The sequence below is a fragment of the Ambystoma mexicanum genome, chromosome 7q (genome assembly GCF_040938575.1).
Source record: "Ambystoma mexicanum isolate Mex_15411 chromosome 7q, UKY_AmexF1_1, whole genome shotgun sequence".
Lineage (NCBI taxonomy): Eukaryota > Metazoa > Chordata > Amphibia > Caudata > Ambystomatidae > Ambystoma > Ambystoma mexicanum.
The window spans coordinates 298,966,856-298,984,944 of NC_090941.1; the positions used below are offsets into that span (position 1 = coordinate 298,966,856).

At 42.8% G+C, this 18,089-nt stretch overlaps 1 protein-coding gene across 2 annotated transcripts in view; it reads right to left on the minus strand.

Moving 5' to 3' along the window:
* SLAIN1 (SLAIN motif family member 1) overlaps window positions 1–18,089 on the minus strand; it is a 247,731-nt gene that overhangs the window by 63,233 nt on the left and 166,409 nt on the right. For both annotated transcript variants that reach the window (XM_069639657.1, XM_069639658.1), the window contains one exon: window positions 16,360–16,509. In XM_069639657.1, coding sequence (XP_069495758.1) covers window positions 16,360–16,509 — 150 coding nt within the window. The remainder of the gene's footprint in view (window positions 1–16,359; window positions 16,510–18,089) is intronic.

Consider the following 18,089-nt stretch of genomic DNA (forward strand, 5'->3'; position numbering starts at 1 on the left):
CTCTCCCAAAACTAAAATAAGTATCTTGGTTGATTTCAGAAAATGCAATGCCTCATATCTGTAGCATCTTGAACCAACAAGGTATTTAAAAACAGGCTTGTATGAAGCCACCTGTTTTATAGTCAAATGTCAAAGCAGAACTCCCAAAGAACATACAAGAGGTGGGCAGGGGGTTGATATTCATTTTAGAAAAACAGTATTCAAAATGTGTTATTCCTCGAAACTCCTTTTCCTTTTTAAACAATGTAAAATACAACCTTTCATTTATTCACATTCTAAAAATCCCAGCAGTAATATTTATTTGTGAATATGTTCTGAACACAATACAATAATGTTCTTATAGGACTTCATTTGCACAGTCCAGATTATATCATTAGCTGTTTCGACCATTGGTTACAAATCCTGACTGCCTACTGTTTTATATATAAATGTGATTTCCCATGTTGAAAACAGCTTTTAGAGTTGGATTTTACAGGGCATATTTTGTATGCATGGCTCTGTGTGCACATTTAAATGAAAGTTAGTGAGAAAAATATTCATTTTCATTGTAGTCTGACATTATTTGTAGTGTTTTAAAAGGAGGCTTTCACAGCATTTTAAGTTAGGAGACCACCTGTAGTTATCAGAATTATTATTTTAGATACAATCAAAATATTCTGATTAAAACAGCTGGTTTGGTGTCCCAGATTGTGGGGTGGAATTGTCACAGTGGGGTCCTTAGATCTATGATATTTCTAGGTTTTTGTGATTTGGTTGTTGTATGATGTTGCTTAAATAGAAATCCATAATCACATCAGCTTCTATATTGATCGCTTGGGGGGTTATTTATTTGGAGACACTGAGAATTGGGAATATGGTCATTTTGGGGAATTAAACTCTCCAACAGAGTAACATTTTAAAATTTGTATAAATGTATCTTGAGTAGGACACCAAAAGCTATGCTGAAGAAAGATCTCTGCAAACTATGCTGTAAATCACTTAGCTATGACAACAGTGGTGGACATACCTCTACAGTACACATATATCACTAACTTGTCCTCAGTCTACTTTCAGTGACTCTGGGAATGGATCATCTAACCTGCATGTTAAGTGTAAATGTCTACAACTAAAATGTTAATCCCCAAAATAATCTTGCTGATACGTAATCTTTGGACCTGAAGGTGATGCACTGATCTTTAAAACAGATTAATTAAACTACCAGAGAGATGTGTGTTTTTGGAATAGAATGCTTGGCCTGCCATATACACCCACTGCCTTACAGCAGGAATATTTACCTACTGTCATATGTCAAGAGGAAGGACATCTATTACATTGCTTCGGCTTGTACCTGCTGAGTCGTCTTACTTGGATACACACAGGTTAAGTAGCCAGCGGCTGAATCTGCGCAATATTTATTTTAGGATTGGAACCTGGGACATTCAGGAAATGCACACGGTACCTCATGGAATCTTCCCCTCTCCAAGCATGTTTCATTTAAGGATAAAAGCCCCCTCCCTTTAGCCATGGGCCCTTCACTGTGCTTATACCACAAATCCAATCCTCCCGCTTTGCCCAAAGGAATTCACCGCTTTCATTTTCTGCTCCCTTTCCTTCTCTCTGCACTGATGTTCAGTCTTTCTGTAAATTGTTCCACTTTCCTTCCCACGTTTTGTGCTTCTCACTGCTCATTTTCTCTCTCCCACACTGTTGGACTACGGCTTTCATGCTCACATGTGTCCCCTGTGGTTTATATCCCCCAACTGCTCCCCCCTTGACTTTAAATCGCCAATCCTTCACTTTAATACTATCTGTCCACCCCAGTTTCTCCTCTCCCGCTCTTTATGATACTATGTGACCCTGCATCAACTCTTCTCCCAACATTGGCTGTTCACCTCACTCCCTCGATTTCCCCTTCTCCCCACCTCAGTCCCCTCTGTCTTGCTTAGAGACACACACACACATACACACACACACCTACACCCATTTCCCCCATGGTTTCTTGTCCCCAAGCCCTACGTCTATTTATTATGAGTAACTCCCCATCTCCAATGTCAAACCTACCATTCCTGGCATCTTTCTTTGTTTGGTGGAATGAGGGATAAGTTGTCCTTTCTCATCACAACAAACAATGGCATAAACCAATCTTATCTCACTCCCTGCTAATAACAAATGACATTTGTTTTCTTTTTTAACTGTAATCAGTTGAAAAGTATGAGAATAAACATTCATGGGATAGTGGACACTTTCCGCAGGAGCATACAGGTGTTATTAAATGTTCTGGAAGGCAAACGATGCCCACAATGCAATAAGCCTTTCGGTCTTAAAGGCCAGTGTCATGCCATGTTCAAGTTACCACTGATGGGGATTTAAAAACTACTCTCCCTGGGTCTGCTGGGGATGGTGGGCATCGTAATGCATGTGATGCTTCTTCAATGCGTCTGTCTTCCTTCTATAGGATTTTCAAAAGCAATCAGTTCCTTCAGTTGTGCTTCCTTAGCAACACAACTGATGTTTAAACAACTCTGTTCTTTGTCTTATCTTGTTATGGTACCCGAAATACAACTCCCCTGCCAGGTTTTCACTCTCCCTTCTTCTGCTTTTACACAGTGGTCGAAGTGTACAAAAAGAAGAAGTGGAACTATGTTCCCTGCTGGCCTGCCCCCCACAATCCCAATCCCCACACCCCCTCCCACACCCAATACAAACCCAATACCTGGTCCCGCCTTTCCTCAATTCTACCCCCACCACTGTGTTAATAAGGAAAGAAACGCAGCAAAAGAAATTGTAAAATTAATTTTAAATGTCCCCATTAACTTTATTCGTTGTCCCCACAGCATGCAGCTTTATGCACCCTCCTCTTTCTAATCACCCACAATTCGCACCCCTTAAGAGGCATGCTAAAGTTTAAAGTCACCCCTCCCACCTAACCATGATGCAGTTCAAGTTTGTAACTTTTTACACTTATTTTAAAATGAAACCGTTCCGGAACGGTTTCTTTTTAAAATAAAAGTATAGGAACAGTGAAGCTTAATAAAACACATTTTTAAGAGTAGAGGAACACCGCTCCCAACCGCTCCCGCCCACTTCGACCACTGGTTTCGCACAGCCTTGAGCTAGTCCTGATGGTATCCAGGCATTGCATCGAATACATAGTATCGAATGCAAAAGCATCGAAAAAACTGCATCGAAAAATTGCTTTTTTGTAGGTAAAGTTATTTTTTACTATAATGGGTTTTAAGGGGTAAAAAAAACAGGGGTTGAGGGGGGACCCTCCCATTTAAAGAAAATATATATTTTTTCGATGCATTTTTTTCAATGGTTTTGCATTCGATGCACTCACTAGGAACCGTCCTGATAGATCGTCAGGAGCATTTTTGTGGATGTATATTTCTTTTGCACTTTGTCCTTGCCTGGTATGTTTCCCTAGCAGGGCTTTCTTCTTCAGACTTATAATTGCCTGGTATATTCTCTTGCCAGGACATTTTTGCAACTGCTTGGTATACTCTCCTGCCAGGGCTTTCTTGAACAAACACACTTGCAGCTTTACTTTGTTTAATTTACCCTTCTGTCAGGGCTCTTCTCGTGTTGGCTTTGCACACACTTCCAACTGTGCCATCTTCCTGACTTTGCAGTGTTTAGCACTGAAAATGCCTGGTAGACTATCCTGCCAGGACCTTTCCCATGTGTGTATCGCATACACCTGCAGACTGGTAAGTATACAATTTCTCTTCAGTATTCCTATTAAATAAATATTGAAAAGTGATAAAGCCAATGGTCATTTTGTTAGTTTGCTTAATGTTTGTATGCGTGCAACTTAAGATTCAATAATGTGTTTGCTTTAATGTTTATATGCATGCATCGCAGCTTCCAAAATCACTCAGAAACCTAAAGCTGACTTTCAAAAATTGTTACAAGGCATACTACATCAAAGAGAGGTCACATATGAACAATTGTGATTCCCAATTGAAGTCAGAATAGAACTGTGGTATTAAAAAGGGAATACAATTCAGTACAGATCTTTAAAGTTAGAGATCCTCAAAGAGTGGTTGTTTGTACCAAAATCTGTTTCCCTGCTGAAGATTAAACCTTGTTATATCCAGAGCAAGTATTTTAGAATTGTATAAATTGCTTAACGAGAACAAGCATTACCCACGCCAGTAGGAGAATTCTTTCTGCAGTGAAACCAGCCCTATTGAAATCTATCCACCTGCCATCTGAAGTTCTTAAAGTCGTTAAAGGTCCAGTGTCTCAGGATACAAGTGTGACATTGTTAACCAAAGCTGGAAGAGTGGCCATACAGATTCAGCGTAGCCACTGGAACCCAACAAGGTGTGAATGAAGCTGGGGAAGGGAGATGGGTGCTTGTAAAAGATTAAGTCAACTATCTGTAATGCTGAGGCTGTTGAAGTGGAAAGAGAAGCAGTCTGGAAGCAGAGGCATATTATAGCGGTGGCAATATGACAGACTGAGGCAAAGAGGCTGCCATGTTTTTATAGCCTGGGAAAGAAGAGTGCCTTGCCTACCTGTGGAGGTTGAAGAGTCTTGTCTTTAGAACACCTGAAGTACCAAGATAAAGTAGAACTACCTGAACTGTGGTTGTGTATCAAAATTGTCAGAGCAGATTACACTAAGGGTGGTTGAGGTAGTAGTACACTGTGGAGCAAAGGAACATGTTCCCATAGTAACAGTAGTAGAAGGGTGGTTGTCAAGAAGAAGGCAGCACTCTAAGAAGAAGCATCCTGACAATTAAACTAAAGACATTGCAGAGGTTGGAACGACATGGAAAGTTGCAGAAGCAGAAGTTGTTTCTTTATCCTTTGAACTGTGACAGTATAATCTTGGAAGGCAAACATCAAGGATTACCATTGGTCCTATTTTCTCTGCTGAAATTGGAAGGGGAACTTTTCAACAGGAAGCTAAAGAACTGTTACTAGTGCATTTTATTTTTGTTTGGTGAACTTTTGTTTCCTTTGGAACTCACAAGAACGGATTTAAGACTTCACTTTCTTTTTGAAAACTTAAAGAAGCTCACTTTGAACAATCCTGGGGAAGCAATCTACCCAGGACAGGTGAAGGTTATCCAAATCACTGGCCTTTGATTATTCACTTGTTTCTGTTGTTTATGATTTACTTTGTATTTTTCCATTTAGCATGAGGGGTAGTTTTGTTTACGCTAGGAGTTATCCCCTTTGACTAGGTAGGGAAATCCCTGATAGAGAAGGTGTAGTGAGGATTAATTTGCACTTTTTGATTTTATTTGGATGAAAGAACACAAGCAGTTGTCTGCCTCGCAAAACTGACCCCTTACCCCTCAGGTAAGCAGTGTCACTCAACAGCCGTGAATGCCCAGGAATCCCCTGCAGCTTCTCTTCCCTCGTTAACAACCTTCTGCTTCCACCTCTGTGCCGAAGGGCTGCATGGCAGCTCTTGCAACCCCATGGTCTCGCTGTTCCAACCGAGAAAGACCGCCTTCTCCACCCAGCAATGGCGCGCCACACTCAGCTGTGGCTGTGGTTTAAATTTCTCAGCTTCAGGCATGCACGTTGAACTAGAGCGTAGCCTGCCCGCTTGTCTTTTCCGCTCTGCGTTACTCGGCTCCTCTTCCTCGTCCCAGTATCTTGGTAGTTATGGGAATGGTAGGCCATTCCTGATGCTTTACATACCAAGTGTTCTTCAAGTGAAAGTCAGCTCCAAGTGAATTGCAGCTAGGGTTTGGAAAAGTATTTTTGTGAAACTTCCATACAGTTCCCGAGGAAAGAACTTGCATATTCTTCCTAAATGGATTTTGGGAAGTGTAACAATAGACCATTAAAGCATTCGGTATGGATTGGGTATATTCTTTTTTTTGTTTTTTTAAATTTTTATTTAGTTTACAAAGTTTTTTTAAAAAGAAGAAAAAGGGCAACACATCCTTCCTATAGTCTCCTTTAACATTACTCATCAAATTATTTTATTTAGAGTTGAATGTTCATTCATTACGGTCAACTAATCTTTGCCCTTTAACAATGCTGAGGGGCTGTATGGTGTGGTAGGGTCCTTCTAGTCTCTACACTCCTCGGTTATATGTCGTTTAACAATCTCTTGCCAAGTTGTTCCAAGTTAAGTGACAGCGCTATTAAGGTTTTGCAATCACTACTGTGAATTCTTATCCACCCCTCGTCGCTACTTCGGTTCGCTGCTTTCTCAAGTTCTTTGCTTAAATAATTTGTTCTTAGAGCTCTCAACTTGCTGCAATTTAATACTAAATGTTTTAGCGTTTCATCCTCGCTGTTACAGAATCTGCAGCGTTGATCCTCAAGTCCCACTTCATGTCTCAGTTTTCATATTTCTTTCGTCGGCAAGAGGTTCAGTCTAAATTTCGAGAAGATTGTTCTTAGTCGCTTGCAGGGGAAATTTTCCATATATTTTGGAAGGCAATTAACGCTTTTGCTTCCGCTGGCCGGTTTGTCATGCATCTATGCTCTGTGCTCTTCTCTGAAGTCTTTTTTTTTTTACAGCGTTTGGGTTCTTAACCAGTATGCTTTCTTCCGTATTCAGTTGTTTGAGGATCTCTTTAAATTTTAGGCGCCATCTCTGAAGTAGTGAGTCCTATTTGAGGTGCGAGTGTTCCAGTAACAGCTTGAATTGTGGAATATCATCAGTACTGATATTCTTACTGTAAATGGCCAAGGATTCATTGAGGATAAACTCAATTCATATAGCATGCACGCTGTTGGGAAAACCTGAGGAAGCTGTAAGATTCTGTTCCAGAAGATGTTTTCACACCTGCACCAGATTATGTTAGTACATCCGAACAGGCTTTCTGGCTCCATATATTAGGGCTGGTACCACCTTGTTCTTGTAGAAGCTTAATATCGCTTTGTATGAGAATTTCCCATACTTTCGCTCCTTGTGCTATTAATTGTTTGCATTTGCTAGCGATCTGTTTAAGCATGGGCTGGTCATTTACGCTTCAATTGATTACTGTGCCTAGATAACGTGTGCTGGGAATCTGTTCCAGGAGATCTTTTCCCAGTATTTTTTTTTACTTTTTCCTTTCAGAATTTCAAATATTAGAATTTCCAATTTGGCTACGTTTATTTCTAGCCCATTTCCATCAGTAAATTTATTCAGAGCATTCAACTTTCGTTGAAGGCCAATGGGAGTCATGTCCAGCAGTACTATGTCATCTGCATACAATATCCAGCTGACATGAGTAGCATTCAGTTTTGGTGGAAATGATTTCACTCCTTGAAGTGCATTGCTGACCTCTGCAATGTAGAAATTGAAGATCGTTGCTCCTACGGGGCACCCTTGCTTTACACCCCTTTCTGTGTTTATTGGTTTGGAGAGATGACCTTCATTATCCAGTCTGATCTGTACTTTTGTGTCCAAATATAGTTCTTTCATTGCGTGTAGCAAGCCAATAGGGAAACCGCGCTTTTCAAATTTTTGCCATAATTGTTCTCGCTCATGAGTCCGACGGTGTGGACCGCGGTCTATAAACGCTAGATATATTTTCTGGCCATTTCTGATTGCTTCCATTTTTATCAGGTTGATTATGAGCAAATTCAATCCACATCCAACGCCTTTGACGAATCCCGCTTGCCTCACTTCAAAAGCACTACTTTCCCTTATCCATTGGGATAGTTGTGCCAGAAGTAGGGTTGCGAATATTTTGCCTGTAACATCCAGAAGTGCTATAGGTCTATAGTTCGATGGTTCAGTTCTACAGCCTTTTTTAAATATTGGCACGATTATTGCTAGTTTCCAGGAAGCAGGTATTCTTCTCTCTTTTATTATATTTTGGAATAAGGTAACACAAAACTGTCCATTCATCTGGATTGTTTTTTAACATTTGATTAGACAAACCATCGGGCCCAGCAGCCCTAGAGGTGCTTAACTTTGGGATGGTCCTCTGGCTGTCTTCTTTCTCCATTTTGAGATTCCATTCACAGGTTGCATTAAGTTGCGGGGCTTTTGCCTCACCATGTTTTGCAAATAGGTTGGTGTAATGCTTGATCCATTGCTCTTCAGAGACCATGCTTGTTAGGACCGCCTTCTGTGGAGTTTCTAAGTGATTTAATATGGCCCAGAAGTCTCTAGAGTTTCTCTGTAACATGGCAGCCATTATGGCCTCAGTATCCCTTTTCTCCATTATCACCTTTTGTGATCTTATCCAGTTCTTATATGGTGTCTTGAGTTTGGGTTTCCTCTCGCTATAGTTATCTCCTGGATTATTATTTATAGTTCTCAACCCTTTCCAGTATTCCCTTTTTTTGTGCTATTAAGGCGTCATATTCATGTTTCTTATATACTGTTTTTTTCTAATTCTATAAACTTCCATGAGTTGCTGGTATTCTATCAAATCCATCTTAGGATACTCTGCATTCGGTTTGATTTCATTTTCTAGATAGGATATGTCCTTACTGTTTAGTCGAAGGCGATTACGTCCCGGTTCAAGACTTACATCCTGTATCCATTGTGGTTCTGCTCGGAGACAATTACTTTCCCCCACTAGGGTCACAAGATTGTGGTTGCTTTGTTTTGTCTTGATCACGTTGAGCTTCCTCATCTCTTTGGCCATATTTTCAGTTACGAAAAAGTAGTCTATAACAGATTTTTGGGTTCCTTTTTCCCAAGTCTCTGTTGGAGTCATGTCGCCAATAAAATTCCCATTCATTAAGTGTACGTTTCGAGCATCCATTTCTTCTAGCCAAAGTTCTTTTAAGTTTTCGGTCCCTTGTTGACCCTTGTTCTTTTTAGTGGTTGGACTTGTTAGCTTGTTTAGTTGGATATTCAAATCCCCACACAATATTCACACAATATTATATTGGTGTTTGTGTTGTCAGTCAGTATCGTGTCGATGTAATCTATAATTTGATCTATGAATTTTTGTCTACCGACTGCCTTGTGGTTCCAATACGCATTGGTGATATGAACAATTTTGTAATCAATATTTTAATTGGCTTTGTCTCAAGGGTTGCCATTTGAATGTATGGTGAAACATTGCTCCATGATTTTATAGAGAGCCCACTTTTTCTCTTTACTAATATCAGTTGACCTGACATCGGCGATCCTTTCTTTTGTTCTATTGGTGGATTTAGAACTATCTCAAATCCATCGATGCATGGACACTCAGCCAGCCATGTCTTTTGTAGACAGATGATATCGCAATCCCTGAATTCTTTCAGCAGTGAATTAATTAGGTGAGTAAATCCTCTGGTGTTCCAGGAGGCAAAGGTTACCACTTTTCGCGGGTCTTGGCATTAGCTTCCCATGTTGTCGTTTAATGTCTTAGCCACCCAGGCCCACGATTCGACTTCCGCTTTTCTTGGGGTCACTGTCTCTGTGCTGTCATCTAGGTTGGATTTTTGGTTTGCGTTCTGCACCGTAATTATTTTATTTTTCATCATCTCTGTACGAAGTGCCGATTCAACCTCTGAATCATCTTTTTAATCCACACTTTTCACTTCCTTTGTTTCGTTTTGTACTCCTTGTTTATGAAGTTTTAACTCTACTCCATTTTACAGGTGCCTCAGCTGCCATTTTTGGTGCAAGTCTGACTTCTTGCGATCTGGACTCCTTCAGTAGGTTATGGACTTCGTACATTTGAAATCCAGGAGCTGTCGATCAACCATCATTATGAGCTGGACTGTTCTTATTGAATCGATGTGTAGCAACACTCTTGAGATTAGTTTCCACAATCAATTCCCCCGCCGGATTGCCTTAGATTTTAAAGACCTCAGTATTGGAATTTGGTGAAATAGTTGCATAACTTTGTGTCGATTTAGTACTGGTTCATATTTTCTTGTTTTCAACCGCTCAACCAAGATTCTGTAAATCCGACTTTCACTTGGGGTCTCTGATTTGTTGTTAGACGGGCTCATTTTGCACTGGTCGTTTGGGTCTTTTCTTGTTCTATTCTCTGGTTCTTCAGACCATCCCGATACTGTGGGAGGGTCTTTTTGTTGTACTTTAACTGATGCTTGTTTCGATCCTTGACCGGTCGTCCTTTTTTCGTTGGATGGAGATTGGTTCACCTGGACTGCTTGCTTCATAAGGTTTAGCTTTTTTTCCGACGCTCTTCAACAGTGTAGAAGGTTTTTTTTAGCACAGATATGCTTCGCCATGGGATTAACACCCAGATTTTTCTGTTGGGAGATGGCGACCTAACGCATACTCTGCTGTTGCGCGAACCAGCCACGAGGCACTGCTCGACTCCTCCTTTCACTATCATCTGAAGTTTCGATGGAGCTTTTAGCGGAGTTGCTCCGACTCTGGTTTCCCTGTTCTTCAACCCTGCTCTGGTTTTCTTCCTCCTCATTCTCATCGTCTGAAATACTAAGTCGACACGTTCATCAGGTCTTCCTCTCTTACCTCTTCTTCACTGTCATAGGTGATTGGCTTTATCGTTTCTTCACCATCCCTTACACCGTTTGTCACCGCCAGCTTAATGTGCTGCGCTCCGTTTGATGGATTATTTAATTTTGGCTCTACATTATGAATCGTTACATTCAGAGTTTTGATGTTCCTGAAGAAATGTTATGCATTTCTTGCATTTGTTCTTTTGCGACGGAATATATATATATTTTTTGCATTTACCCCATTTCGTTGTACTTTCCATCTTCTTTTTGTCCACCTCTTTATCGATGGGTTGTTTTTTTTCAAATATTCCAAACACTTCTTTCTCTTTTGTTGGAAGATTCATCACTTCACTCTCAACTGGGCTCGGTACATTAGCTTGCACAGCCACATTAGTTGAGCTTGAGGGGGCATATGCTAGTAGTCCAGCACTTGTGGGTCCGCTTTCTGGTAGAGCCACTTGAGTTGACCCTGCTCTGTGGCACACTGATATTTCTTAAGGCACGTTTCCTAAATTGAACATTTCACGGATTGCGGATGGCTCTGTTGCCTTACGTTTTCTAGTGACTTCAGTACTTGAGCTTCTACTTGCATCTTGTGAAGTGGTTTTCTTCTTGCTCAAATTCCTGGGCTTATTTACCTTTTCCAGTTTGTTCCTTTCAGCCAGGCTGCGATCATTCGATTTCATACATGTGTTTCGACTGGTTAGCAGTGTTATTATGCCGTGATTCTGGATGGTTTGTCTCCGTTAGTGCTCTTGCCGTTTGTTCTTTTTCTAAAATTGCAAGTGCTTCACATGCGAACTCTGCAAGTAATTTTTTGTCTTTGCAGTCGAGAGCCTCTTTCAGTACTGCCATTAAGAGCTTGTTTATCTTCTGTGTAGTTGTGTTTTGGCTCGACATTTCAATGATATTCTTTTCAAGCTTTGTTATTTTTGTATTTAGCAGAGCTATCATTGTATTCTGATCTCTGTAATTTTCATTCAAATGCTCAAATAGCTTTGTCAGAGGGGCAACCGTTATTGACGTTGCGGACATCGGGTTCAGCCTCAACTCATTGATTACTTATTCGATGATCATTGAGATTGAGGAATTTGGTTTTCTCTCAGTTCAATAGAAATAATTTGAGCCTTGGCGCCTTGATCTCATTGTGTGAATTCTTCCCTGGTCCACTTCGGAGGTGGACGAAGAGTCCTCGGTGGTGGAAGAGCTCACCGGTTTCTTTTGATCAGCACCGCTCTCGGCAACCTCCTTGTGATGTAGATTCTCACAAAGAGTTGGGTTTTTGAGCCTTTTCTGTGAGCGACAGAATTCATCTGCTGAACCGATTTCAGTTCTACAGCGTTTGCCAGCATGAATTGTAGGGACTGATGCACTTTTTTAGTTTGAATACATGCTTTTCAGCGCCTTCCTTGCTCAGCCAGTCAAAAGCATCTGTCTGTTTCTCCTTATAATTATTGGTTGCTTCCAGTCCACTCACTCCGGTTATCTCTTTATTGGATGGTGTTTTGTGGGCAGCTGTTGAGGAAGCTTTCTTGGAGTTTAGCAGCGCCAGATCTCTGATCACTTGGTCTGCCAAAGCAATCTAGTTGCTCCGATTATGCTGGAGATTGCCGGCTGGTTTTCCCCACCACTTGCTCCACTAGCTTGTTTTGCAGTTCCATATATTTTGGCCGTGTTTTGTTCCAGCTTATTTGGGGTTTGACCTTCTACTGATAACGTCGCTTGACGGGGAGTAAGGGAGGGGGGGTGAAAGGCTCACATCTAGGTTGCAGAGCGTCTTGGTGCTTCTCAGGCCTCCAACACGCTATTCCATCGATATTCTCAGAAGTATTGGCACTGGTGATTGCATCAACACCATCTACAATTTCCTCGCCCCTAAATTGGTTTAGCGAGTCACAAGCGTTCTGCGGGCATTCTCTGAATTCAGTTCGTTCAAAGCGGTTTCTGGTATCTGCACCAGTTGTAGAGTCTTCATGCATCTCAGTTCTCTTGGCGTTCAATCTACCACCTCTTTCCACCACTCGCCATGCCAAGAGTTTCAGCTGCTGAGTTGAAATTTGAGAACACCGCGTCGATTTATCAATGCCAATTTCCAGATGCGGCAAGCCTCTTGTCAGATCGCCCTCCGCGGGCGAAACAGCATCCAGATTATGATACATGAGGCCCTATTCTTTGGAGTGCACACACCCTCCCCCTGTGCGGCAAGTCCATTTAAGTGCGTCACCGTTGAGCCCCATGTCCGAGCACCTCTCTGCTAGTATTTCGAGACTATTTTAATCATGCAAGGTATATTCAAGAGAGGTAGGCGAATACCATGTTGTGTCTGATGCTGCCCTGCTACTCCCCCGGAGGTAGTCTCCCCCCATGTGATCCTCCCTCATATGGTTGCTCTCTGGGTCAGGATCAGGTAGCGGCTGCCGTCCCCTGAGCACATGGGGAGAGGTTACCAGGGGAAAACGAGTGATAACACCATTGGATCCATCACAAGTCTCTGGTATAGTTGCTCAATGGTTGATTTTGGGGGCGGGGGGTGGTTATGGACCATTTTTCTTTTGCCATGGTGTAATAATGTCTGTGTCTGAAAACTGCATTTGCTGGACTTCTCTTTCCAGAATGCACATTTTTTATGAAAAGAGCATTATGGAACACAGAGGATTCAGAGTTCCCTTTCTTGGGATCTGTGCTATTCCCCTGTGTAAAACGTTTCTTTTTTGGCCATGGCTAGAATGAAATTTGAATTGTCTCTTCTACTCCCACTGGCTGGTTGTCTCTGGTGTTGCTGGCTCTCCATTGAGCATTGATCCAGAGCAGATGACATCTTTAGAGTGGGCAGACAGACCTATTTAATTACACACAATGGAAAACTATTAGAGTACTAATCACCATGAGAGTCACATAAATCCAGCTGCCACATTATACTGCAGTCATGGTGCTAAGCTTTCCAGCACCAATAGTGGTCACAAGAGGCCAGCTGCACTGCAGAGTGACACCACCATAGAGGAGAAGCCACTTCTGGCTGAATTAAATGGTAATTGGTTTACAGGCTACACCATTTACCCTATTCCTTGCTTTGCTTTCCTCTCCTTCCTTTGGTCCTCACCACTGCTCATTCCAGTCCCACTCGGTCCCACTTTTGAATTCCTATACAGAGGCAACAATGGAGAGTTGCAAATTTGTGTTACTGTTGACACGGTTTGACTTATTTAGAAAATACAAACTATCTATAGTCTAGAGTAGATGGCTACAAAATTTAATTAAAGTGTTGGTCTCTGACATGAGCTGCACTCTTGTCTTTGGAATCCTACAGCAAGACCATCTTAGTCTGACATGAAGTGCAATAGAAGCACATAATATTACCTGTATTACTACTGTTCAGGTTTGATCCGAAGGGTCACTTCCAAATAAAGACAGACACCAAGACACAAGACAACACCTCTCTATCTTGGCATGTTAAAATATATCTTACGCTACCAATATTTTGTGACAATTGCAATGGCATTGGAGAGCTGCTCAACTGCAAATTATATCGACTTGCATAGCTTAGTGGCCCAATATGAGAACTTGCACCAAGAACAACAGAGCACGAAAGACACTCTAGCCCATGTTTGGCTCGGCTGTCGATAAGGTGACATACGAGTTACTGCAGTGGCTACACTTACAGTATGATGCGAGTTTAGAATAACCCGAACTGTGGGAGATGTAGGGGAATATTTACTATCATTGTAACACCCAAAGATGTGAATATTCCCCTAAATTCGGTTTAAAATTCCATCAGCAATAAAACTGCAATAAAAAAAATCTAGGTGAAAAGCAATGCGGCCATTTGGAATGGCTCTTTCAGGCATGTTTGCAATTGAATAATCCAAAGAATGTACTGTATCCATTAAGTTCCTGAAATATGGTTAACGTTCTCCAGCATGGGTCTGGCATGGATTCACATGCTCATGAATATTCTGAGTAGTCAGGCTGGGAATGCTCGGTAAAAAAATAAATAAGTTTCACGTTCACTTTAAAACTGTATTCCTCCTCGAAACCAATCACTGTCTTATGGGCCATACTGCCGACATCCAATGACAGCCCTGTCCCTAAGCCCCGCCTTTGGCAGCCATCATCAGATTTGGTAAGCACGTAAAATGGAAGTATGACCAAGGAGAGCCGCACAGGGGATGGAGGGAGGGTTTGCATGTGAATCCATGCCAGACCCATGCAGGGGAACAATAGTTACAGGTAAGTAACTTATACCTTCTCCAGCATGGGGTCTGGCATGGATTCACATGCTCATGAATAAGAAACACAGCAGTACACATTACACAACCACGGGAGGTGGCACGGCTCAACAGAAGTAATCATCACTTACCCCTGGACCAGACTCACCTCAAGCGAACAGGGTGCATGGCACCGACTGGATGACTCTGGGCACCTTCCTGGAATCCCTGTTGACACAGTAGACCATCGTGAAGTTATGCGTGGACCTCCATGTTTCAGCCCTGCAAATGTCGAGCAAGGGTACACCAGAAGGAACGCGGTCATCCCTGCGATTGCTCTGGTGAAGTGGGCTCTCGGGCAGCCCGACAACTGAGAAGTCTTCTAAAATGCGCGCCACGTAAAACTTCAAGGCACGAGAAACATCCAGCGAATGCAGGGTCCTCTCCGCAGGCAGCAAAGGTTTCGGGAAGTCAACAGGTAACACCAAAGGCTTGTTCAGGTAGAATTCTCACGGACCCTTTGACATGGAAGAGGGGTACGTACGGGGCACCACCCTTGATTCGTGCAAAATCAGATGCAGTTACTTGCAGGACAGGACCTGGACCTCACCCACTTGTCTGGCTGAGATGGCCATGAGGAACACCGTTTCCATGAGAGAAACTGGAGTGGGACTTGATGCATAGGTTCAAAAGTTGCCCCCATAGTCCTCAGGACTATGTTGAGTTCCCATGCCAGGGCAGGCGCTCTCACTGATGGGAAAGATCGAAAAAAAGCCCATTGAGAAACTCCTTGATGAGTCTGAACCACAAAGAGGATTTCCCGGGGATCTGCTGCAGTGTGAGATGGCCGCCAGGTGTACCTTGATGGACCCCGTGAGCCAGACCAGTTTTTGCCAAGGAAAGCAAGTATGGAAGAATCTGTGGGGTCGTGACCCTCAAGAGGGGTAATCTTTTACGACCGGCACCACAGAAAATTGCTTCCACTTATGGCCGTAGCACTTTAGTGTCAACGCTGTGGCTTTGGGGATGACCTCCCTGCAGTCCGCTGGCAGCTCATAACCACCAAACCTTAAGGCTGCAGGAGCCATGCCTTCAGGTTCAGGAATCCTGGGTTGTGAAGGATTGTGGCTCCCTCTCTGGTGAACAGATCTGAAGTACCCGGACCACAAAAGTGATGGGTGGAAGGTTTCGAATGAAACTAAACCACTGGCAATTGCTCTGGGCAACCTTCCACACCACCGTTTTTTAGCCCGTTTGCGCCATTGCAAAAGGGGACCAGCCATGTGCAAATCAGTCAGCAGCTGCCGCCACCGAAGGTAGCAGCCCAGCCCGAACTGCTAGGCCAGGTCCCCTCTGCTCAGAAAACCAAGCAACCCCAGACATGTTTCGGCCTTGTTGGACCTCCTCGGTGAGGTGCAGCATGGTTCCCTGTGGCGCAGCGAGCAAGGGACCCACGTCTGGGCATACCCTCTCTCACAAGGAGAAACAAACTGACCACAAAAGTGATGGGTGGAAGGTTTCAAATGAATCTAAACCACTGGCAATTGCTCTGGGCAACCTTCCACACCACCGTTTTTTAGCCCGTCTGCGCCATTGCAAAAGGGGACCAACCAATCCCAGACCAGGCACTGACCTAGTGGGAATGCTTGATTGGAGTCTTTAACAGGAGCCCCGAGATTCAAGGTACAAATACAATCCCAGTTGAGGAAGCGGAAACTACACATTACTTTTACAGTGGTGCTTAGATTTTAAAACATCCCTTTAGTTTCACATCAGAACATATTCCAACTGGTGTAACAATATCACAACATGGAAAAATAGCAACATACTTTCTTCTTGTAGGCGAGCCATGATCTGAACATCGGTCAGGTCCTGAAGTTTGTATCCCATGGTGATGGAGTCATCCTCCAGCTCCGATGTACTAATTTCACTGTCTATCGATGACTGAGGGCTCAAGGGAGAACCCCTGGGTGTGTAACCTGTAAAAACAGACAGAAGTATTACTCTTCTCTGACAAACTCTGTGCAGGGACAATTCAACATGAATGACTATCCAAATAAGGATGTGCAACTGTTTTGTACACACACTGTGCTGGTTTGTCAACTTCCTGATAGATTTGGGACACAGGATACCTGCCTCCTGCAAAGGGCACACGAGTTTGTTTAAATGTAGGCATTTCAATAGCAAAACAAACTGCTGAGAAATTAAGAAGATTAACAGTATTTAAAAAGGCAAGGCCACCAACATATGTAGGAAAGAATAGGAATATGCATGGTCACATTTGCATTTAATAGTTTGATTTTGTTTTGCTGTGCACCACATGCACAGAAGTTGCTTCTAAGCTCCAGGATAGTGGCGGGTTGGGGCATTAGGGAGAATAAAGAAAGGATGTGAAGGGATACAAAAGAACCATTTACATCTACACCAAAGTGGTGCAAATTCACCCTGTGCTGAGCAGATTACTAGTGGTGTTTCAGAACAGGTGGCAAGGATTGAAGTAGAGGTAGATCGGAGTGAATAACAATGGAAACCACTCCTCAGAGGAAGGCTTATTTAAACGGTTCTGTTTTGATGACAATTATGTATTTGGGGCGATTTTCCTGGTCCCTTCTGTTGGCATCTTTTTTATACAGGAACTGGACTCGGTTAGAATAGGACCCGAGGGCTTTCCAAGGTTGGGCATTACTTAAAATGTAATACCTGGTCTCACTATAGATCTTTCTACATACACGAATATAACCACTCTCACTTCTGCCATGGTTCAATTACCCCCAACAGATTAACCTACGGGTAAGAGCGAACAAATAAAACAACCATACTTCAGCTGCAAGTATGCAGTTCTAGAAATTAGTGCAATGCCAGTCAATTGAATGTAGTATGCAATGTTCTGTGAGTAACCCCATCGATTAGAGAGTGTAAAGAGGTTGGGGGAGGTTAAGAGCCTTTATTACAACAATGGAGTTTAATGTAGCAGTGCCTCAGCTGAACTGTCTTTATCTTACAGAATGCAGAGCACTGGCCTGATCGATCCCTGTAGAGGGGATCCTTTTAGCTCTTGCAGCATAAGGAACTAAAAGTTGTGTGTCTACCCAGGAAAGTAACAGGGGATACAAGCGAGTTTTTGGCATCATGAATACTGCATGGCTTCTTCTGAGCTCACACTGCTCTTCAACGCCTTAGAGGATTATGGAAGGGCAGAGTAAGGGAAGGTTCCTTTTTTCCCCTAGTTTGGTTGGAATTAGATTCAACTAGTTACACATTGCCATTGGGTGGTGATGCCCCCTGATAAAGCAGCAGATCCCAGACGTTTATATTCAGAGAGCTTTATCTCCAGGTGGCGATAGGTCAGGGAGGTTGCGAGGCCAAAATACTACCAGGGCTTGGCACCCGACATTAGAGCTAACCGGAGTGGGGGGCCATGATGGAGTGAGTGGGGGCCCATGATGGAGAAGTGGTGATCCACAGCAGAGCTGTGCACTAAATGAAGACAGAGCAATGGACTCCAAAGCAAGTTGCATTGTGTCTCACACTTCTATGCAGCTGGGTGTTGGAATTGCTG